The sequence below is a fragment of the Alosa alosa genome, chromosome 1 (assembly GCF_017589495.1).
Source record: "Alosa alosa isolate M-15738 ecotype Scorff River chromosome 1, AALO_Geno_1.1, whole genome shotgun sequence".
In the NCBI taxonomy this organism is placed as follows: domain Eukaryota; kingdom Metazoa; phylum Chordata; class Actinopteri; order Clupeiformes; family Clupeidae; genus Alosa; species Alosa alosa.
This window is the reverse complement of record NC_063189.1, coordinates 13,067,237-13,091,514: the sequence shown is the minus strand read 5'-3', so window position 1 is coordinate 13,091,514 and position 24,278 is coordinate 13,067,237. Positions and strand designations below refer to the sequence as shown.

General features: G+C 43.6%; 3 protein-coding genes across 3 annotated transcripts; 1 reads left to right on the top strand and 2 right to left on the bottom strand.

The window, feature by feature from the left end:
- Positions 1 to 550: 550 nt before the first annotated feature.
- Positions 551 to 5,782, top strand: ccnl1b (cyclin L1b). Its single transcript, XM_048240268.1, has 11 exons — positions 551 to 877; positions 1,169 to 1,243; positions 1,486 to 1,598; positions 1,696 to 1,816; positions 1,901 to 1,965; positions 3,444 to 3,543; positions 3,711 to 3,815; positions 3,979 to 4,120; positions 4,633 to 4,732; positions 4,860 to 4,943; positions 5,113 to 5,782. The coding sequence occupies exons 1-11, from the start codon at positions 632 to 634 to the stop codon at positions 5,594 to 5,596; spliced, it is 1,635 nt and encodes a 544-aa protein (XP_048096225.1). The 5' UTR covers positions 551 to 631; the 3' UTR covers positions 5,597 to 5,782.
- An 83-nt stretch (positions 5,783 to 5,865) lies between these two features.
- On the bottom strand, positions 5,866 to 10,032 carry klhl6 (kelch-like family member 6). The gene is made up of 7 exons (XM_048240255.1): positions 9,558 to 10,032; positions 9,246 to 9,411; positions 8,199 to 8,648; positions 7,744 to 7,981; positions 6,861 to 7,063; positions 6,541 to 6,754; positions 5,866 to 6,452 (listed from the first exon to the last, which is right to left on the bottom strand). Exons 1-7 carry the CDS (start codon positions 9,830 to 9,832, stop codon positions 6,160 to 6,162), a joined length of 1,839 nt encoding a protein of 612 aa, XP_048096212.1. The 5' UTR covers positions 9,833 to 10,032; the 3' UTR covers positions 5,866 to 6,159.
- Positions 10,033 to 11,158: 1,126 nt separating this feature from the next.
- Positions 11,159 to 20,655, bottom strand: pak2a (p21 protein (Cdc42/Rac)-activated kinase 2a). Its single transcript, XM_048240279.1, is given in 15 exon segments — positions 11,159 to 12,159; positions 12,881 to 13,018; positions 13,280 to 13,476; positions 13,642 to 13,741; positions 13,851 to 13,919; positions 13,921 to 13,969; positions 14,165 to 14,277; positions 15,531 to 15,579; positions 15,882 to 15,945; positions 16,612 to 16,744; positions 17,047 to 17,168; positions 17,353 to 17,506; positions 17,743 to 17,849; positions 18,101 to 18,314; positions 20,490 to 20,655. Coding segments are annotated over 14 exon segments (1,551 nt in total). The 5' UTR covers positions 18,270 to 18,314; positions 20,490 to 20,655; the 3' UTR covers positions 11,159 to 12,072.
- Positions 20,656 to 24,278: the final 3,623 nt, after the last annotated feature.

Below are 24,278 nucleotides of genomic sequence, written 5' to 3'. Positions count from 1 at the left end.
CCAGGAAGCGGGCAGAGCACATCATCAAAGACCCCACACACCCTGCATACACTCTCTTTAACCTCCTTCCCTCTGGCAGGCGCTACAGATCCCTGCGCACAAAAACAACCAGACAGAAGAACAGCTTATTTCCCTCTGCCATCACTGTGCTGAACTGCAGATAAGTGGGGTCATCCCCACTTTATATCCACTCCACTCCATGTGTACTTGTCTTGATACTAGGCCTATGCCTTACTTGTATATTGTAGCCTATTTTGTATATTATGTTAATACTATGTGTATATTGTCTATATTGTACAGTATGTGTCTTTATTCGCCTACTTATTGTATATTGAATGTTTTACTACTACATGTCTATTTGTAGCCTACTACTACAGAGAGTTTAGCACCTACCGAAGTCAAATTCATTTTGTAAGTATAATCTACTTGTCCAATAAAAAAACTGATTCTGATTCTTTCATAGACAGTGGATTCTTTGGCTTTGGCTTCTTCTCACCCCTGATCTCGCGTTAACATTTACCGGATATGATGATGAAGTCATTTCCGCTTATGACGCTCGTTAGACGTTGCGAAGTTTATTTCCGCTGTTCAATTTGCCACTGTAACATTCTGTACCGAAGCGAGTGTGAAGATGTCTTTGAGTAACATTATAGCATCGCCACATTTGAACACCCCTGCCCTCAATGAGGGTATTTTAATTGGAGATAAACATTACTCCGAGGTATATCTTGCGATTGATAGTTCAATAATACCCGAGGAAAGGCTTTCTCCGACACCCTCCATGCTCGATGGCCTCGACCTCGAGACAGAGACGGACCTTCGGATCTTGGGTTGCGAGTTGATTCAATCTGCTGGGATTCTTTTGCGGTTACCACAGGTTTGATATACACTCAGTAATACATACACTTGTTATATATGTGGTAATGTAAGCGTTACGAAATGTTAATCAGATTTGTTTTGTGCCAATTCAATGATCTCGACAGCTATTTTTAGCTGGGTAATCAGCTAGCGAGCGTTAGCTAATGCTAGGTTTGGTTGAGAGAGCGGTCTTTGTCTACCGGCTAGCTTCTAAGCAGGCAAGGCAAGTCAACGTAGGCATGACGCACTATGAGTCATTGGCTTAGCAAACAACTGCTGCTGCATTTGAGTTTTTTTTCATGTGTTACAGGTGGCTATGGCTACCGGACAAGTCCTTTTCCAACGCTTCTTTTACTCGAAATCGTTCATCAAGCATAGTTTCGAGGTAAGTTGGGGTATTTAAACGGAATAGTCCGATAGAGGTTTGGGTCGCAGAATCCAAATCTCTAACGTTATACGGCTCTGGGAGAATCACTAAAGTTGATTTAGCTAAAATGGATGCCTATTTAACCTAATGATGACTTGTTGATTTTGTTGTTCTTGCGTTTGGGAGGACTTGAATTAACAGGCAAGGTTTCAAAGGCAGGTGGTTGTTCTAACACCTTTTTTTATCAACGTTTTTTCCAGATTGTCGCCATGTCCTGTATAAATTTGGCTTCGAAAATTGAAGAGTCTCCTAGACGAGTGAGAGATGTGATCAATGTGTTCCATCATTTGAAACAAAACAGGGATAGAAAACGGTGAGTCAGTCACTTGTAATGGTACTGAATGTAACATACATTGAATTAATTTCATTATGATAGTCATTGAATCATGTCATTTTATTTTTCATATCAGGTCATATGCACCCTTGGTTCTTGACCAGAACTACATCAACACCAAAAACCAAGTCATCAAAGCAGAGCGCCGCATTCTCAAGGAACTGGGATTCTGTGTTCACGTCAAACATCCACACAAGGTGAGTTTAACCTGCACTTCTCTGTGCATTCTTACACCCCAAGTTTTATCGCCACCCAAATCACCAAATTCTCGTTTGTCTTAGATCATCGTCATGTATCTACAAGTCCTTGAATGTGAGAAGAACCAGATGCTGGTCCAAACTGCATGGTAAGGATATTGTTCTTTGTAATCATGTGCCGTTACATTTGTTGACCTATTTACTCTGGACATGGTGTGGACATGGTGTGGAATTTTTCTCTGACACACAGTTTGACAGGGGAAGATCTATATCCATTTGCTGTGTTTCCACTAGTCTGTTCTGTGTCTATCCACTTGACCAAACTGTTTGGCAGTGGATATGACTGGTTGACTTGTGTGAATGCAGTCGATGCCCAACTGTCAGGCAAAATATAATAACTCCTGAGCCAACCAAACTACGTATTTATTATTTTGGGAGGGCTTCCAGACCTCTATTTGACTCTGGAAGTCCAAACCTGGAAGGAAACAGGTTTTGTAAACCGTCATGACACCCCGAGATTGAACTTCTACAGCATACTCTCCTACTTAGAATGGGTCAACAACCCAAATAAGTGATGGGTGGGTAGGTGATCAAGCCGGAAGAGTGATTGAACAGCACTGCTGTGATCTAGTGGCAACACTACACTGTAAAGCATGTGTTACTGGTTGGTTGGTTGGTTGGCACAGACCATACTTGGAATTACTTACTTAATCAGGTAAGCCAGGGTTTTGCGTTCTGGCCACACCCTCTCTCTCATATTGATTTTCAAATGAGTCTGCTGAACTGTCTTCAGAAAGCTTTGACACCTGTGTTCCTTGGTTACATGAGTTTGCATTTTACTCTATACAAATTAGATCACTGCAAATGGAGAGCTCTCTTTAACTTTGTCCTTTTTCTACTCTTTGATTAAAGGGTAGCCCATGGTGGTAAGTGTCAGAGAAACTTCAGAACTCCTCCTGCAGCACGACCTCAGGAATTCCCCCCTCCATAATGGCTGGCCTTTTCGAGACGGCCAATCCAGTGAGAGCTCTCAGCGGAGATTCTCTGAATGGGGGGGCCTTTGCTACCAGGCAACATCAGCCTGTGTGCCTGGGGTGTCAAGGATTTTCTTTTCTTTTTTTTTTGCGGGTGCCATTGATAGCCACTTTTGTTCATTGCCCAAATATTAGGCCTTTCACGGTACGTCATTTATCCATGGTGTACATATTGTCTGAGTGAAATTCTTGTCGTAATTATGACTGGCAAAAGACTATGAGTGCGTGTTCATTATGGAAGTAAAGAACACTCACTCACAGATTTTAGTTTATGAGCTGATTTGGTGCTCAGTTAATTTTCATCACTTGGCCCCTTTTCAATATACTGAATTTGTTCCTCCAGGTAAGCACAGTGCAAAATTTGTCACAATGCCAATGTAGTTCCCTGTTTAAACCCATGAGCATGTCAGTAATGTTTTTTAGGAATACTGTGGGTTATGGACAGCTCCCTTGAACTTCACCATCCTGGCTACATCTTTATTGAGAGAGAAAGGACAAAGTTTGAGACTCCAAAATTAAGTGTCTAAAGTGTCTTCAGGTCAGTGCGTCAGGTGTTGCATAGTAGGTGTGTATTTGTGTCTCTTTACCCTCAGGAACTACATGAATGACGCTCTTCGCACGAACGTGTTTGTGAGATTTGAAGCGGAGACCATTGCCTGTGCCTGTATCTACCTCGCAGCCCGAGCTCTACAGGTTTGTTCATACATGTATGGCATAAATACTATTTGTATCTTGGGGCTTTTTGATGTCTGAAACCCGAAAAAAGCATTTCCAGTGTAGTGATTATGACAAAATGCCCATGTGTGTGCTTTTCTGTTTAGACTTAATCACTTCCTGTCAATGTGTGTGTTGCTTTACAGATCCCTCTGCCTGCTAAACCACACTGGTTTCTTCTGTTTGGTGGTACTGAGGAGGACCTCAAAGAGATCTGCATCAGCACTTTGAAGGTTTATTCCAGGAAGAAGGTAATGTACAGTGGAATTCCATACACATTTCAAAGAAAACACCCCACTGACATCATTTGGTTATTTTTAGGCAATGAGTGGAGATAGATTGTGACTCATATTTAAACTATTTAATCGTGGTCCTCAGAAAGGGGAACTGAAGGGTCTTTTCCAAATTTCACAGCCAAACTACGAGCAGTTGGAGAGGGAGGTGGAGAAGAAGAAGCTTCTCCTGGACGAAGCCAAGCTCAAGGCCAAGGGGCTGAATCCCAATAGCACCCCTGCCTTCACTGGCGCCGAGGGTTTCTCCCCTGCATCCAAACCATGTGAGTGTCCTAACTTTTGTGTTTTTGTTAGCTTTCAGATGGTTCTCTTGTGCAGATTAATTAATTAGCCTGGTATAACCAGACCCAAATTCACTTTGTTAATTTTGAATCCAAAGAAATGTCCAGTCCTCCTTTGCCACAACATTGCAAGCTGACATATTAGCCTGTTCCCAAAACTAATCAGGAAACAATGTCTTTGCTTGCTTTACCCTAAATTTGCACATTCTTCCCCTGGCTTAAATTCTTGAACTGACCATCAGACCTACCGTCACTGTTACACCAACATTTCAAACAAATGCTTAATTTCCATGTCATTGTGTTTAGCCGCCCCCAGTGATCGCTGATAGGTGCACCCTTTAGAATGGTTTATCAATTCATATTAAACACAAACATCAGTTCCAGATTATAACAGTAAGACTGCAAAACCTGAGCTGGGAGCTATAGCAGGGCGAAGCTAGGCTACGTGTTCATCAAAGCTTTGTACATAATTGACGTAAATATGTTTTTTGCAGGTTCACCAAGGGAAGTGAAACTAGAAGAGAAGTCACCAGTCAGCAAACCACCAAAGGAATCGGAAGAGAGGCAGCCAATCTCCAAAATGCCCCCAAATGGGTAATACGCCTGTACCATTTACATTACAAGGCTGCTCAGGGACACATGACTATGTGAAGAGTTTTTTGAGAATCTGAATTTTGGTCACAAAATCATGACTCGGACTACTGTCTTCTTTACTTTTCAGTCTCAACAAGGATGCCAAGGAAACCTTTCAAAATGGTCAAAACCACAGCCGGTCACGGTCACATTCCCGATCCCCTCACAGGCAGTAAGTGCTACCATTCACATCAAATTACAGTGATTATGTTAGCCATAGTATTCCTTATCTTAGCATGGTCTACAATAGGCGATGCTAACAGTTTAAAGACTTTCATGATGGAAAGTAATAATTGTTTGGCTTGAATCTGCTATTTAATTTTAGTTTTTTGTTCCAATAGAATCACAAGCAGACGCAGTCGTTCTGGAACCTACAGCTCTCACAGCAGCCACAGCCCGTCGCCACGGCAACACAAGAGCCACCGGTCGCCGCTCCTGCCCCACCTCAAAGGCGAGCACCGGAGCAGCGAGGGTAGCCGCCACAGCATCAAACGGCGGCGCTCCCGGAGCCGCTCGCCCTCCACCTCGCGGGACCGCGGCCGCGATCGTGATCGGGACTACCTGAAACGGAAGCACGAGCACAGCAGCAGCAGCCGGAGCCACCACCGGAACGCGGGAACGCTCGCGCTCCAGGGAGCACGGCCAGCGGAGCAAGCATCAGAGCAGATCACACTCCAGCCACGGCCACAGCCGGCACCGGCGCTGAGCGGTCACCTCGGCTGGGCTGTCCGAAGAGGCTGCAGAGGAACAGGCCACGCCATTACACAACTGAGGGATCGTACATTTACAGTCCGTCTCAGCTCTAGGCATAAACTGGGGGAATAACAACTGAATTGTTGAACTTACGATCAGGGATGGAACGCATAGAGCATATTGTTGCTTGCGTTTTATTGATTAGATTTACGAATGTTTGTGTATATGTAGTATATTTTTATGAAGTCGAACAGAAAGAGTTCTTTGTACATAATGTCTTTTCATAAAATAAAAAATAAAAGAAAAGCTGATTTTTAACACCCTTGTTCTTTGTAATGAAATGGACTGTATAAGAATAAGTAGTAGAATAGCAGAGTAGAGTAGAATAGTAATACAGAACAAAATTAAACAATCAGTGGTTATATAGACTATTACTGTAAGGCATTAAGGGGTATTATTACAGTGTAACAATGAAAAAATATAGTAATGCATGGGGTATTAAGATGTAAAAAAGAAAATGGTAAATGTGATGTGAGTTCAGTTAATGTTACATAAAAGCAAGACATGATGTACATAGTATAGATATGTTCAAGGGGAAGTACCTGTACACAGTAACTTTCCAGTGCTTGAACAAAAGTTATAGGCAGATTATCAAGTTCTTTTTCATGTTGTGATGCCCAGTGCACAAGTCGTGGTCACGTGGGGGTTGTAATCCTCCGTATGTGAGTGTAGGACTTTCTCAGGGTCACGCTGCCATGGTGAGAGACTCCACGGGGCAGCACGCACTCCTCGGTCAGCCGCTGAGCCGGAGGGTCCCAGCACAGGACCGTGGCGATGACCTCGTTCTTGTCGTCTCGGCCTCCGGTAATGAAGAGTTTGTTGTTACAGGCTGCAATTCCACAACTGGCTCTCTCGCAGGTCAGTGTGGTCATCAGGCTCCATGCATCCTCCTTTGGGCTGTAAGCATACAGTGCCTTCATCGCGCCACCTTTAAAAGGAGAGCAGAAACTCGTTCGTTTCTGTAGTCAATAAGATGTAGGTTATGTCCCTGGCATATAGTTAGTCTTGATACATACCAACAACATAGATGGAGTCTTTGAAGGTGACAGCGTTGGTGCACTTGGCCTCAACAGGCATTGGGTTCTTGAGAGTCCATTCATTTGTCTTCGAGTTGAAGCACTGCATGCTGTCTGTGGCCAGTTTGCCATTGGGACCTCCTCCAATTACGTATATGCATTTTTCATAACTGGCAGCAGAGAATGAACTGACACAGAGGGAGAGTGGGGAAGCCTGAAATAAATAAATGAAGAGATCAAGCGGTTGAAAGAAAAATGATCACAATTTGTCATCAGAGCAGCTGTATTCCATAATTCCTTAATCCCATTACACAACCTACCTCAGACCAGCTGTTGTGGAAAGGGTCGTATGCTTCCACACTTTTCAGTCTTTGGATTCCATCAAAACCTCCCAAGACGTAAACCTTTCCACCCACAACTGCCATCTTGTGTCTCCAGCGACCGTGGCTCATGTATTCAATCTGTATCCATTTGTTGAGGGAGGCGTTGTACTTCCATGCCTCATGCTGAGTTTCCTTCCCACCTGTGGAAACCAACCCCAACCCATTTACCAGGCCTCTTTGAGATCAAATCCAAATATATCGGCCCAAATGATGATGCCAGTTATGAGCATGACAGAAGCAGACAAGGATTTGGTAAAATCCAGTACTTGGTACTGGATTTTGGTGACAAGGTACATCTTATACCAAAATAATGAACAACACATTGATCTGATCCTGAGACATTAATTAAATAGCCTGTATATCCTAATGTAATCAGTTTCAGAACAAAGGAATACAATACTAAAACCACAATACCCAAACCACAGAATAAACATACATGACTTATTTGAGCTGTAAATAATTTAAAATGTAGAAATTCTCTGCTGAATTGAATTTAATGATTAGAAAATGATGTGAAGGAATGTAGAAATGGAGCATAGCGTTCAGGCAGGCCATGTAGTCATGCCCAGCAACTTGACTAACTGCTCAGCTGGTGAAGATTGTGAGAAGCTTGTGAAATAAGAAATAACTGCCACATCCTCTTCAAATATAATCTAGCACTGCTCTAACACTAGCAGTATTATCTAGCACAATCGATGATGAAATGACGTATAAAAGTCTCACATTAGCCTACACATCTAACTTATAAAAGTCTCACATTAGCCTACTCTTTATGGCCAACTATTTTTGAGAGAAAACTGAAATACCAGTAATCACTCACCAGTTAAATAGACTTCATTCCTGAATGTTATACAAGCAAATTCCACCCATTTCTTATTGTCAGTCTCTGTCTCCATCTCGGTCATGGGTAGTTTGGCCACCTCCAGACGACTCCGGCGCAGTGGATCCAGACATGTCACCTCAGACACAAACTTCTCGTCCTTGGTGCAGCCTCCGATGATCATGAACACCTCCGACTGGAACTCCTGCATTCTTGGTTTGGTGCGCTCTGAAATTACCTGGGAATGTGGGAAAACATTGAGACAAGACCAGCGCTGTAACCAGTTTTCAATGGCATGTACGGAACATGAATACACTGTATTGACCAGTAAATGGACAATTCTGATACAAAAATACTAAAGTTTGCCAGCTTTTGTTTACTATTATCGAGTTCACCAATGATGAGTCTGTTCTTGAATAAAATCATTTTTGTCATGAATTAGACAATAAGCTGACCTCACTCCCACACAGGTGATAGGCCCTTGCCTCCTGCAGCAGTGAGAACAGCCCCTCACACTTGCGGACCAGTGGATCTCCCTCCACCATATCCACAAAGTAGCAGGGGTCCAGCAGGGGCAGCCGTACGTGCCTGAGCACCCGTGGCAGGGAGGGGGCCCTCTCGGCCTCACGGGCCCTGACCCAGCGCATGGTCACCTCGAAGACGTGCTCCTCCTCGGACACGGCCAGGTCGTCGCGCTGCAGCAGGCCCACCAGCACATCCTCGGGCAGCTCCAGGAACTCCTCATGGGCCACCACCAGTGTGAACCTCTGCAGGATGTAGGACTGGACGCGGGCCTTCAGGCTGGTCAGAGAATGCGTGTCGGCCAAGTGCAGGATCCCCACGCAGTTGTCTGGATGGAGGGCCTCTGCCAGGAAGCTGGCACAGGCTTCTACTATGCGAGTGAACTAGAGAGAGACAATTTTTTTTTTTATTTATTGAGTTTTATTGAGATTATTATAGTATAATACTGTTACACATCATCCAAAGAATCAGATCAGTGTCAACATTTATCAAAATATATATAATATTGATCAAACAAAGAGAAATGATCATTTGTTTTAATATCTAAAACACTAGCCTTACACAAATACAAATCTGTCTGGTGTTTTTGTCACTCTAATGCTTCAGTGATGTTTAGACCCAGCCTGTGGAACCAGACATTTATTGTGTGCTATAAACATGTGGAGCCACCCAGCAGACGCCCATTAGACCAGACCAGATGGAAAAATGTGTACAAGTAAACAAGGGTCAATTTCACTTCCCTGTCTAAGTGCCTTGAGACCACTACTGCATCCTGTTTTTTGACTCATAGAGGCATAGAGAATGAAGAAAAGAAAGAAAAAGTGTTCCCTGTCTGTCTGCAACAAGTACATTATTACAGTTTGTTATGAATGTCAGGCAAGCAGCTTGGAATAATGATTAAAAGCATTCAGGAGATAAAAAAGCATGATTGAAAAAACAACAAAAACAAAGGCAAGTCAAAGCATGTATGATAATGTCACCTGAAATAGGCTGGCTGCCTCCAGTATTTTCTGCACATTGTGTTGAGTAATGAGTGCCTTGCTCGTGTAGGTGTAATTTAGGAGGATTTCCATGGTCTCTGCATCGAGCCCTTTAATACTGATCTTGTCTTCATGTTTTTCTCGCAGGTCACTACAGAACATGGCTCTGAAGGTAAACACCCAAACAGAAGACAGTTTTCAGAGGGGCATTGTTTTCAAACCTTGTTTACAGAACTCAATCTTTCAGTGTGACATTTTAACTAAATTCACACACACTCTCTCTGTTTGTGAGATGTGGAGGTTTGGACTCACTTGAAGTACTGGCTGGCGGCAGCCAGCACAACCCGATGACAGGCGAAATCCACCCCTTGGACTCGGAGCGTCACATCTGTCAGAGAGCTCTCAGATCGCAGTGTCTCCAAGCCGCTCTGAAGCTGCACGGGGAGTCCGGCATCGTCGAATGAGAGCCTCCCATTGTTCTGATCCTCCTGCGTCGAGTTCTCCAACATGCCCACTCCCAATCCTTCTCCTGGCCCGCTGGTCCCCTCAGCTTGGAGGGGGGAGCCGGCTGGGCTCTTCTCCCCCATCACCAGAGCTGATCACCCTACAAAGGTGGTTGATGCTTCAGGTTCCACTTGAAGCATCAACAAAGGAAAATGCCAACACTTCTATAGAGGCAACCCCGCATGAAGCGTCAAGAGACAATGTCAACCTTGCTCAACAGGCCTCAATGTTAACGGCCTCTGTGCAGACTTCCTCTTCATGTCACAGTCTTAACTGTGAGGGCAGGTGCAAAAACAGGAAGCGAAGCAGTTGCTCAAATCTACTTCCTTGTAAGCTAAAGTCCTCTGCAACAAGGCCTTTTATATGTAATTTTCTGGCTGGCTCCTGATGAGGGTACTAGAGGATGTCTATTTAAACACACAGATATATTAAATGCAGCACAATGCATAACATTTAGGAATAACATTAATTCCCTTGTTTGAGTTTGTTTTTAAAATGTATGAAGGTGCCGATTGCAATTTCATAGGAATCACAAAGTGTTTCCACAATTGGGAAGCACAAATGTTTTTGGGGAATGAAAAAAGGGAACTATCTTCACAAATGTGCAGGCTATCTGCACATCTTTCAGCAAATATGCATGATCCAAGTTGAAGATCCTTCCCTACATTTCTGCTGGAAGAGTGGTATTAAAATGCATCAATCACAAAAAGGGATACAATTCTTTCAACATACTGAACAGGACACAGTATAAAGGCTTTTTGGTCTATCCCCAGGACTTCACGTGTACATTTGCTACTCATATGTTCCACCAGGAGAGTGGTTCTCAAAGAGGGATCGGCAACCCATAGCCAAAGGGTTTGCAAAATAATTTGCTTTAAATGACAAAGTTGAGGCTTATCATTAAAAAAAAAAAAGTAATATCTACAGATGAAAACCCTTTTCATCAATCAAACTGTGTCTATTTGCTCCCACCCACATTAACATTGAACTTGAGAAAATGTTTGAGTCAGTCCACATTGTCAAGTGATGAAAAATCCAAAGTTGGCAAAAGACCAAGTTACACACCTGCCAGAAAACATAAGATTATGAACTTGGCCACAACGTCAGAGAATACAAATGGCATATACTTAATTGTTATGATTATGAGGGGGTCCTCTGAAAATGTTCTCTCCCACAAGGGATCCATGAAATCAAAAATGCTGAGAACCTCTGCTCTAGAAGGCAATGCGGTTGTCATAGATATACTGGCTCATAACCAAAAAAATGCACTTGACACCTGAGTAAATTGCTATTTTTGTTCACTGATTGCAGCCTTGTGTTCCATAACCATAGCATGTCAAGCAATGTAAATAAAAGCTGGAACTGAGAAGCATTTCAAATCACCACTGAGGACAAAATTGTCATGTTGATTTGATTCATGGTCAAACTTTACTCATAAATTATGGACTCAATTTTGTTTCACCACTTTATAACTTTGGGCATTTTTACAAGTTTGTGTAACTGGAATGTCTTGTTGAACACATTTCCACTGATATGTATAGATGTTTTACTTAAGAAACAAATCAGGCTTCACATACATAGACATACAGTAAATCATTGGCTGAGACTGTTGAAATAAATCAAATTGGGATATTCTGTCAGGTTGTTAGTTAAAAATATAAAACACAGTATACATACACATAAATATCAAATAGCTAGTCAAAAATGTCCTGATGTCTTGTGTTGCTTTTGCTTTTATATTTGCTATTCAAAGTACATAATATACAAAAGGATTTAATACATTTAAAACAAAACTTTGAAAGTTATTTTTCACTTCTCCAACTCTGTTAATGACACATTTCATTCAATACAGCAATTTTCCGCTTTGTTAAAAATATTTTAAGACAAGAAAAGGCAAATAGGTAGTCAGCACAGGGTGAGAGATTCATTGGGACAGGACTATCAGATTTCAAGTATCATGTATACCTGGGATAGGAAGAAAGAAACTGAGAGTGAGAGAAGAGAGAGAGAGAGAGAGAAAGACAGAAAGAGAATTATGGCTTAGTGAAGCCAGGCAACAACGATATCGCCAACAAAACACAAACATTGTTACATCACATTACATTGTTCCATTCCCATGAATGGTCAAAAATACTCATCAGATCAACAATGAAGACTGTGAGATGGCCCTTTCCCTGTACAGCTAACCATGGTGCGCTGTGACCAGACAGTTTGGCAAAGATAACAAGTTATGTGCGAGTTCATTGGGCCAAGAGGGGAAAACAGTCCGATGTTCTCTTAATGTAGTAGACAAGGTCACTTGAGTACTGGCATCGGCGTAAGGCTAGCGATTGCTCTTCATGGCCTCCTTGGCGGCGAGAATGAGCGGAGTGAGGCTGGACAGAGGCTTGGCCAGCTTCAGGAAGGGATGCTGGGAGGATATTGACAAGCATTCATGTTAGGCAGGACTCTTGTTAGGCCTCTTGAGGAAAATACTTCTAATTTCTTGTCATGACTGAACCTCCAAGGGCCAATTTAAAACTTACGTAACATTCAGTTACTTGAAGAAACAAAGACAATGATTATATCAAAGACACTTAAACATACCAAACATCTGTGTGAGGTTACAGTATGTGAGCAAGATGTATCTCTGAGTATGTGGGGCACTGGGCACTTCAGGCCATAAATGGTTGCCATCTCAGCTACAGAATGGAATGGAAGGGACCAAAGTCTTTTTCATAGTTGTTTAGATGGCAATCGTCATTTCCATAAGAAAATGTTGGAGTTCTTTTGTGATTTTGGGAGCTGTAGGCTAGTTGGTTCCAACCACCTCAATGAGCTATGCTAAGCTAGGCTAACAGTGGGTGCGTCAGTTACTGCACAGTGTCGTAACTATTTTATCTAACTCTGGGGGAGAAAGTCAATAAGCTAATTTCCAGAAATGTTGGCTTAGGTTCCTTTAAGTGCACCATAGCTGTAATTAATTCATAACAACACTACCCCATCAAAATGTGCACACTACAAGTACTTAGTGTATACTGTGTACTACAGGACGTCAGACTTTATTATGGCAACACGGCGTATCTGCTCCATACACACTAAATAAACAGATCTGAACCTTGCTTATAGTGTGTTTTTCTGCTGCCATTTACCTGCAGGAGCTCTTTGCCTCCTCCTCTCTTCTCCACGTCCATCTCCAGGCAGCGGTTCAGGAAGTCCCGGAAGACGGGAGACAGCTTCTCTGGGTTCTGCAGCTCCGGAGTGCCGTTAGTGGCAATCAGGTACAGCGCCTGAGGTTAATCACAGAGCACAGGGGTGAGAGGGTTATTCACCTGTTAACAGCCATTACTATATAGATGTATGGAAAGATGGGTCAAGTGCCTGTTAAGAGGCAAAACAAAAACACAAGAAAAACATCTTCAACTACAGTAATATGTCCATCAGGCTGGTCAGGCTCATCAAGAGTTCTAGCATTGTATAAATACTGCTTTTTACTTCTTATTGTGTGTGGGGGGTGGGGTGGGGTCTTTTTCTCTGAAGATGTGGCTTACTCTGAGCGGGTTTTCATTGAGGTATGGAGGCTCGCCCTCCACCATCTCAATGGCCATGATGCCCAGGGACCAGATGTCCACCTTGGGCCCGTAGGCCTTCCGGGTCACCACTTCGGGAGCCATCCAGTACGGCGTGCCCACCATGGTGCTGCGCTTACTCTGCTCTGGCGTGATCTGGGCGCAGAAGCCAAAATCAGCTGCAAGGAGAGGGAGAGAGGGAAAGAGAGACAGAGACAGAGATGGAGAGAGAGAGGGAGAGAGAGAGACGAAGAGGAGATGTCAAAGAAAACAGGACACACATGCTCCCACAATGTCTGGTATTCTAGTCGGACATGCTCGAGAGCCTCAGAAGGGCCACCCACTCAATTTGACGGATCCATCCATTCCCAGCAGCACATTGTCACTCTTGATGTCTCGATGGATGACCTGGTTGGCATGCAGGAACTCCAGTGCTTGTAAACACTGTGGATATGAGAAGAACAAAAGAGTATGAGGAGCAGACACATGGAGATATGAGGGCTCTCCTTCTCCTCCTCCCCCTGCATCTCCACCTCCCTCCACTGCGTCTCACCTCTCTGCAGACCGCAGCGATCTGAGCCTCGTCCATGCAGGTCTCCGTCACCACATCCGTCAGCGAGCCAGCCGGCGAGATATTCCATCACCACAAAGAGCTCCTCACCCACCAGAAAACTGAGCAGAACCAAAACACTGAAGGCTCAAACAGCAAAACATATTTCTCCGACTACAATATAACTACAACACCATGCATGTTATATACTCCTACACCAACTATACAATTCTACAATGATATCCTGATTATAGCATCACCTAAGCAACATGCTGGTAAAACAAGTTGTATCACATGATGTCTCTTCAGGCCTTTACCTGTCCACAAAGTTGACAATGTTGGGGTTCTTGAGTTCCTTCATCACCATAATCTCATTGATAATGAGCTCTTTCTTGGGCTGCTTCTGAAGGTTGATCTGTTTGATGGCCACCTGAGTGTGGTTGGACAACAGTGAGATCTCACTTGTGTTGGCTTTTGAGATTTATGGTGTTAAAAGGGTACTGCACTCTTAAAGATGGAAACTAATATTACTGTAATGTACCAAATGCTACAAATGCTAATGTTAAGATTAAGGAATGTATGGGTTGAAACTGGCTCAATACGCCATCTACTGTTTGAAATCATCCAAAGCCAATGTTGGATGGTTGATACAAACATTTCCTCTTCCTGATAGCCATACACTAAACTGCCAGTCCCTAACCCACCCTAACTCTTGGCCCCTTGCCCACTTTTCGGCATTTTTCAAAATGACGCAGTCGGTGGATTTAGGCTAGAGCTAGGGCTGAAATCATGTGATAAATGCAACTTTGCACTGTTCCGCCAAACATTTAAGGGACCAATGATTCAGCAAGCTCATACAGTGTGTGTACACACACACAAACAAATGTGGACAAGTTTCATTCTATTAGTGTCATTACAAACATATTGTTGATGTCTGAAATGTTTCACATAAGCCATCATAACTGTCATTGTAGGCACTCTATGCTGAGGAAGATCAAAGAAATATTGCTTCCAATAAAACTTAACCGAATCAGTCTAATATATATATTGAGGTCCCAATCTACTCCACAAATTGTGTCTTTGCTATATCACTACAGGAGTGGTCATTGTTCCACTGTTTGTACTTCCTTCCACTCCCACTCTTAGCTGTTTGCCTGGGAAGCCTGTGGTAACCACTCCTAACAAACAGGACTTGGTGGTCCTGAGTCAGAGAGAAAGAGAGAAAGAGAGAAAGAGAGAGAGAGAGAGAGAGAGAGAGAGAGAGAGAGAGAGAGAGAGAGAGAGAGAGAGAGAGAGAGAGAGAGAGAGAGAGAGAGAGAGAGCTGGCACACCATGTCTGGATATTAGACATGGCATTGGCATAGCTTCAACATTCTTTTTTCTAGGGGTTTTGTGCTTTTACACACTGTGCACCAATACAATGTGCATGTGGAGTCCCATTCAGGCCATGCCAAAGGCATTCTTAATGGTCTCTAAACATGCAAGTTCAGCAATTTTTCATGAAGAAGCTACTAGTCTGTGACAAGTAGCTCAGTCTTTCCTCTTTTCCGTCTGATGTCAACAGAATCCAAATTCAGATCCTCTTCCTGAGCGTTTCCAGGTGTTTGCATTACAAAACATGTGTTAGAGAGAATGTGTGTTCACTTTCACATTTTCATGTCAGTTGATGTGAGGACTGCTTACCTCCTGACCCGTAGCAACATCAATGGCTGTGTACACAGTGCCAGATGCTCTGCAAAGGGAGAGGAGAAAGACAGAGAGAAAGAGAGGTAGACAGATAGACAGAGAGAGAGAGAGAGAGAGAGAGAGAGAGAGAGAGAGAGAGAGAGAGAGAGAGAGAGAGAGAGAGAGAGAGAGAGAGACAGACACAGACATTCGGCCGCTCCAGTTAACACATTAGGTAGAAAAAGGTGTGTTGGTGTGGCATACATGTTATGTAATACTTAAGAACATAACATATTCAATGCCAACGGCATTAAGAGCATGCAATCATTTCAACACACACACAATTCATTTAAATGACAATGAACTTACCCTTGTCCAATTTTCTCAAATCTTGTGTATTTTTTCTTGGGATCACCAATACTGACAATGGTCCCTGTATACAATGTGAAAAATCAGCATGTTAAGCCAAAAGCATTTCACATCTGCAGACAGACATCAGCTTAATCAATTACAATTGCAGTTAGGCAATGGTCATATAGTAGAGGCCTAAACGAGGAGAGAATCAATATCCATTTAATTACAGCATACTACATATCCATAAGCAAAATATCCACCTCAGTTCCTGAGCATAATTCATGAGGTCATGACCTCCTACCCTAACACTACTAACCTTGTTGTCTAATGAGCTAATTTTTACCTCAGCCAATCTAACCTTATAAGTAGAAGACTTGCAACAAAGAGTAGGGTGTTTGAGTAAATAAATAAGATGCTGAATTGCAAAAACTTCCCATGCTACATTAATTGCTCAATTATAGTTCTAATCAAACCGTCTCACCATGTTGACAAATATAAGATCAACTTCTCATCCCCATAAACTGAATGCTCATAAAAAGCCTACTTCTCTCAAAATCTGTGCACAACTTCCTATGTGTAGCCTGTAGTCATGTGAAATCCACAATTCAATACCTAAAAAAAATGGACTGAAGTCTTAACATGAACTGTGAATTTTTGTCAAATCTGGACTGGACCATGGTTTCGTTGTGCGTATAGCATTGTTTTCATATGGACAGAGAGAGGGAAGAAAGAGAGAGCATCATACTCAGTTTCTCCATAATCTCCTCGTCGGTCATCTTGCCCTTGTTCTTGCCCTTCTGCCTGTCGGCCCCTCTGGAGGCTTCATCTGAGCTGGCGGCCGGCGCTGGGATGGGGTCTATGACGGAGCGTGTGTATACCTGGAGAGCAACAAGAAAGGTCATACTGACATATCCTCACACACATGCTGCTGGGATACAGCAAGTCATTATTGTATGGACATAATACAATTCCAAGGCCACCAGGCATTTGTGTAGAGGCGTTATGTATAGTACATCACATTAGCATGATGCACTGTATTATCCAGAGTCTCTTTATGGATTCCATGGGCAGGATATCGGCAATTAATTACAAAGTTTAAGTTTAACACAGAGTAAAAGAAAAAATCACAAATATACCTAACTACATCAGGGTCAGTAAGAGGGCTATTATAAACGCTTACTGATCTGGTGTGCTCAGGACGTGGTGCTACAATCGGAGGCGGCGCTTCATCATCGTCATCATCATCATCGTCTTTGTTAGACGGCGAAGGCTCTGTGCCCTTCTTTGCCTGTGCATCTTTGTCTGCAACAAACAGCCAGGAGAGGAGGCATCAGAGTTTGACGACAGAATACCAAAAGCACAGAAACCGGGGCCACGAGAGAGAGAGAGAGAGGGAGGGGGGGATAGAGGGGACACAGGGAAGGCGGGAGAGTGAACTGAGTCGAACAGTCTGAGGTAGCTAGCGTAGGAGATTGGACGTACTCACCCGAGGAAGAGAAACTGAGGTATTTTTGCCTGCCATTGCCTCCAGCGGAGTCATAGAACTTGAGAACGTCCAGCACAGCCTGTGGGTTCTTCTTCTGCTCGGACTTGGTGATATTGGAGGTCTGCAGCAGTCGAGCCCACTGCTCTGGCATGCCCTACAGGGAGATAGACAGCCACCTTAAAATGGAGCTCCACTGGGAAAGGTGCAATCAGTAGGTACCTGTGTATTAACTTAGTCAAATCTTGTTTAGGTGCTATAAGTTCATAGTTTGAAGGTTCTGTCTATTTCAAATACAATTTTCATTCTTTCAGCAAACACAGTACCTATCGTCCAGCACAACATGCCCAAAGGATTGCTTCCTTTAATTATGATGTACAAAGAGGTACTTACTGTAAATTCGCCAGTGACCGCATCGAAGCCGACATGAATAGTGTGTTCAAAATCTGAGGGAGGTGAAATCTCCGGACGCTCCTTATCTTTGTCTTTCTTCCGTCCACCTGCCATGGCATGACAACGTTGAAACAAAATGTTACTTTACCGCTTAATGTCACTCGTCACCACAGTCAAACCAACACTGATGTCAACTCTACCTGACATCCTGGTTTTCATGGTATTAGGCGTGCCCATCCAAACCACCACTAGTACGTTTTGACAAAGTGCTTACTTTCACTTAGCTAAAGCAGAACTAAGCATTGTCAGCCAATCATCAATGACAATGTTACAGCCTATAAAACGAAACTGAGCTCACCTTTTTCCGAGAATATGGAGATGATCTTGTTGCGGGACTTCCTCTCCTCCGGCACAGAGGGCAGAGGCTTGGAGCTGTGATTGGCCGACTGGTTGTCCTTGAAGATAGTGCTGCTCATTCTGACAGGGGGGGCGGGGGGTTTGTCCTCCAGCTCACCGTTATCAGACATGACAAGTAGGCGCAGTCAGGTGAACACAGGGCTTCAGAGACTAACCTGCAGGGCACGGGAACATCGGGTTAATACACGACTCTCTACCCTCCCATTCAAGATGGTGAGGCGGTCAATAGGGAAGTTCTCACTAATTCTATTGATAGGAGAGGGTACTGCATTTCTGCATAACTTAGAACACAAGGACATCACCGGCTTGAAGTTACTATTCCTCAGCAGGCTTGCACATGTACAGCGGCCATTAAAACTGGTCTACAATCACCTGTAGGCATGTAGGCAATTCTGCAAAGCATGCTAGGCAAACAGGCCCACCATTTTGTGAAAAGAGACTTGTGTTAGTGAGGCTACTGTTGTTCACAGGGAAGTTCGCCCTCCCTCTATCCTCTCACTTATGGGCTACCATCCTCACAGCTGGCCTTTGTGTGGATGAGAAGGCAACCAAGGCTTAATTTACTGCCGACCAGGAAGCACCGTCTATAAGAGGCCTGAGCAGCGCAACCATGGCTGCTCTCATTATAGATAGATAGATAGATAGACAGATAGATAGATAGATAGATAGATAGATGGATAGATCCGGTAGGACACCGGTGAGAAATAACACCGAGCCGGGTGTCAGCCAAAACGTGAGGTGAGACTCATGCGCATACTGTGTCACCTCCAGTGCACACATCAATGTGATATCCACTTGCCCAACATACAGCGAAACCATTCTCCAACCAACACTGTTTCTAAGATGAGACACTCAAAGAGTAAAAATAATTGAGGTCATTCAGTGTGTCTGTTTAAAGAGTCTCTCTTTCTCTTTGTGTGTGTGTGTGTGTGTGTGTGTGTGTGTGTGTGTGTGTGTGTGTGTGTGTGTGTGTGTGTGTGTGTGTGTGTGCTTGTAGGCCGAACCAACAGACGTGCTTGGTCTTGCCTACCTGTTCACTTTCGCTCACTGCTAAAGGGTTTGGTTTTAAAATCAGTGCCATGTGGCTGCCTCGCAGTTCTGCAAGCATATCATTTTAACATGCCCTAATAAGGTTAAAAAGCGCTTCTTCCGCCTCAATGACAGTGAATTTACCAATCTCAAGTAAGTGCGCAGACCTCAACCTGACCACAGTCGCTTCCTTTTTGACAACACAGCATTCATGCAACTCCTCCAATTCAGTCAAGCAGACTCCAAGGTTCTTTCCACTAATCCATCTCCAGTTAACTGATGTCTGTGAAATTTCAGCTCTACAACACTATCAATTTTTCCACTTTATGAGGATCATTCAAATAGCTAGACCCGTATCAAATGGCTAGACTCCTCACTGGCTAAGTGAGCAATTACAGTATTTGAGGAACATCCACATAACTGACGCATCAACTGTGACTGTATTTAACTTGGTGTACTAAATTGAATGAAGCCATCACAAAAGCACATGAAAGCTAAAAGCTGAACTCAGCTCTGTTAGCATCGGTGTAAAACATTCCGTCATAGCCTATGTGTTCCAACATGGTGCGAGACAATTTGCAAAGTTGAGAAACGACAAACAAAAAGTTGCCTGTTGCAAAACTGCAGTGCAGTGCAGAGCTAGTTCCTGTTTTCTTCATAAAAATAAAGTAGCAACAGTAGCGCTCTGTCTGGTTACCATGAGTGATGATCAACCATATGGGAACTTTCAAACACTGGTTTACTTGGAAAAGTCATTGAAATAAAGCAGAATGTTATGAGATAGAACTCCCTCATGAGTGAGAAGCTGAACATGTCACTTAGAATGAAAAAAATATCCTAATCTCTTTAACACTGAGTTTACAGTTAAATATAGATCAATACCATAAACTCTCAGGACTGGTTTTTAAATTGAGCCTCTGCAGCATTTCTCAGCACTACGGGGCCAAAATCTAGGCCTACATCTATTGTTCCAGGTCCATGCTTTTGAACTTCTATACAATTCAATACACAGCATTTAACATTCTCTAGGTACTTATGCAACAGGTTATTAGAGCACATTATAACACAAGGTTTGGGTGATAAGCAAAAAGGACATATTTTCTGACATCAGATCACAATCTCACAGCCACTGCCCTTGTGCTATTAGGAAACCAGAAAAAGGAAGCTAGAACAGCCGCGCGTCGACAACATACCATGGCCCCTCACAAAAAAACCCAACAACATTTCCGCACACTGACATACCCACAAAGGATTAAAACACAGAAAAAAAACAACGTTTTCAAGTTCCACAGCCATCTCACCCTGAAATGCCCCGCGAGGAGAGATCCAGTTGGCCTCTCCCAGTACTCTCCCCACTCACTCGTGTGCGCCAAACAACCGACCACAACACTGACCGACCGAACGAACAACCACCAAGCCAGGCAGGCACACAAGTGAGGGTGTGTGTGTGTTGGAGGTGGGAGATGGAGGGGGTCTCGCTACTCTTGCTACGTGTCCAAAGTGTCCGTCGTCGCTCCCTCTCCTTCCCACGTCAGGAGATGAGCGAGGGGCAAGCCCGAGCAGGCGGGCTTCATTCCATAGCTCCTCCAAGCGCTGCGAGTGCAGTCTTGTTCGGCGGCAGACCAGTGTTCACTCTGCTTCGGCAGAGAGGAAGAGGCACCGCCCCCTCTCCCCTCCGGCTGTGACATGAGAAGGCCATCCTCCAGCCTAGTGACAGGACCTGCCACCGCTTATCTACGGCCAGAAAAGTACCCCGTCACATGTGAAACAGGCACTTCACAGGGTTGATATCCGTATGAACTGTGGGGAGAGGCTGGCAGACACAAACCTGTGGCTTTGCATTCACCTGACACGACACATCCTCTAGTGCAGGGGTTCCCAAACTTTTCCACGACAAGGCCCCCCAAATACCACTAGGTTCTGGCCAAGGACCCCCTTAATGTGTTATTAAACCCATCGACAATACTACGGCAAATGTAAAAATACATTAAGCTAATCCTAATAATTATTTTAGCCACAAGATCTTCGCGATAGAGCATACAGTGTGTAAAAATTGTATATGGGGCTTTCTGCTATATGAGAGCTATCGCTCTACTATTATTCAGTCATTATCATGGAAAATATAATGTCCAGATATGCGACAAAATATTATAATGACATTGTATAACAACCCTCATAATAATAGGTATATTTTACATTTTCAAATGTATTTATTTGTTCCTTTTATTTTTCCTTCCAACTTGCTAAGGCCCCCCTGGCACCCCCTCGCGGCCCCCGGCCCCCACTTTGAAAACCACTGCTCTAGTGGACCCGGCCTGTGCTGTAGCCATTGCAAAAAGGAGAGAGAGAGCTCATCCAACAGGAAGGCCCTGGGCAGAATCTGGATTATTACTGTTTATATGTAAGGGTGCTTCTATTTGCAGCACAGACGAGGACAAAGCTGGGAAAAGTAACAGGACTGAATGTTAGGTGGAAAAAGTCAGCGGCAGAGTACTGGGGTGGATTCTGTGAGGGATTCAATTGTGCCGCTAAGACAAGTATCCTCGCAGCCTACAGGTGGCCAAGTCTAAACTTGCTTTCCTACACAGACATTACGCCAAAGCAGGGTGTGCTCTTCTGGCAGTCAATACCTCCAAGGCACACAAATCTAAGCAGAATGCACTCCAGTGACCTTCGCTGGCTCTCTGTGTTTGTGTTCATGGTTGGGAGAGCAAGATTCCTTGATAACACTCTGTGAAAGAAAACACTCAGGGCTGGACTTTTTTTTATCACCTGAGGGCATATCTTTCACAACACCTTTGCTAAATATCGACTTTAAAGCTTCAGCCTTCAGGCCATTAAATTACAGTCTTGCATGTATGTGAATAAGTAACCAGTTACTTGAGGTGGTAAGTACTGAACAATCCTTAAACAGCTTAAGGTGTTTTACTGTCTACAAAAAAAAAAAAAAAACATTTTCACCATTGCTAGTAGATGTTCATTTTCTGACATTTCAGCCAGCCTGGTACATTTCAACCACCTTCGTGGCTGTCAGTGGTGGACCTCCAAGTGTACTAGCGCTTGTGCTTTCTCAACTCTCTGGAATGCTGTTGGAAGTGAAAACACTACTCCAGAGAAACTCCTTTAAGAGGAAGCGTGCGGACATTCCCCTCAGCTCCCCTGAGTCACTACAATTCCTCTTGAGCCCCTGTCATGAGCTCATGTTTGTTTTTCACAATTGGGCTCTGCCAGACATCACATAAGGCTCAGGCTGAAATGCCCTGTAACAGTAGCAGCAGAAGCACCTGAGCCTTCGCCACAGCAAAGCCAACAGCTAAATAGCCCATAGCGCAAACCATACAAACAAGCAAAAACAAACTAACTAACAATGCTAACAAATAACTCTGCAATTTCAGATCTGACTGAGTTCCACATAGGCTACCTTTCCAATCAAATCCAGTTATGTCTCTCATAAAACATGTGCTCTCTTCTCATAAAAGTCTATACTCTTCATCGTTCACTGATAGGCTCAATACCATACTTGTTTTTAATGAATGAGAACTGTGCAGAGTCAACATTTTCCCATGAATGAATGAAAGACTATACTTCCTTAGCAGGAGTGGAGAGAGAGAGAGAGAGAGATGGAGAGCCCCTTTTATCCCATGGGTCTCTTGGCCACAGAGGGTCACACACTCCCTACAACCTATCCGATTCGGAGTTGGAAAACAAAGGTTGCGACGCCTGGTCTCCCGTACCCCAGATGTGTGGCTATGGGCAGGAATTGTTTACAGGAAGAGCGTCCAGGAGCCTTTTGTGTTTTGCAGCTTCTATAAAAGGAAATTCTGAGCAGGGCTTCCTGGACGTACACAAAACCTGCCCTCCCCCTCAGCTGCCACAAGCGAGAGCGGGCCTGCTGACACCGCTACCGATTGTCAGAGGGCAGAGCAGCTCCACTTCATTTGCCACCATCTAGTTAAATCACAGCTGGCAGCAGACAGAGAAATCACAAGTTCACTTAAACCAGAGTCAAAACAACCACCTACAGGGTCATGCTATGAAAGTCTATCTAAATCTGTCCTCAGTGATGTCAGTTTTGATAGAAACATGTTTATTAAAAAAAACAAATGCAATTCAATAAAAGGGCAAATCTAGGGAAAGCCATCCATGAAGGGGTCTCCTTGAAGGCCAACAGCAACTTTGGAAATCACCCTAAAATGTCTGCTAATTAACAGACATCTCTGCCTCTGGCTTTATCAGAAAGAACAAATGAAAATATCAAACCTTTTCAGGCTACACTCCCACTGCCAATCTGCAAATGTCCTGATTGTCTAGCCTAATGTTATTAAAAGTGCAGAGCAACTACACATTTATTGTCGTGTATTCTACGTCCACGCTGATAGATATAGCACTCAAAACACTGTCTAATGCAATTTGCTGAAATAAGTAGCTAGGCTACGATTTCCCCATTGGATTCCAGCCTTACGACACCCAACTTAATCAACATAACATCACATTGTCAACTAGGCTTTTGTAAAATCGTTCAAGAAAACAAAACTTATACAAATTATGTAGGCTTTGAGCAGAATATTTCGACACAAAATCGTACTTTTTTGGATGAATCGTGAGGATTACAGTGAACTCTGCCCAATGCAGTAGCCATATCCTTCCAATGTAAACTTAGTGTTAGTGTTAAGCGAATCTCATGCAGCACATTGCGTAGGCTATAAGGCTACTCTATAGCTCTATGCTGATGTGAAATGGCCTGCCTAAAATATTTTTCACCTGGGCACCACCTTATTAAGTACTTGGATGGCTATAATGCAATGTGTAGACTAACTTAGAAATTAACTCACCAACAAAACTACGGCGTAAGTCCCACAAACTCTTGAAAGTTAACCCCGCCTGTTGTGTTCACCAGTCATAAGAAACTGTGTTTTGCCAGTCTCTCGAGTTTCTGTATGCAAAGCAATCTCAAGCACGAGGATCTCTTTTTATTCTTTTATCTTCTTGTTGGACCCGGGATAGACCCGCTATGGCGGAGGGGAAGCGGAACTACCGACCCAGCCCAGTCTGGAACATTAGAAGTGATTTAACAGTAAAAGCTGATAATG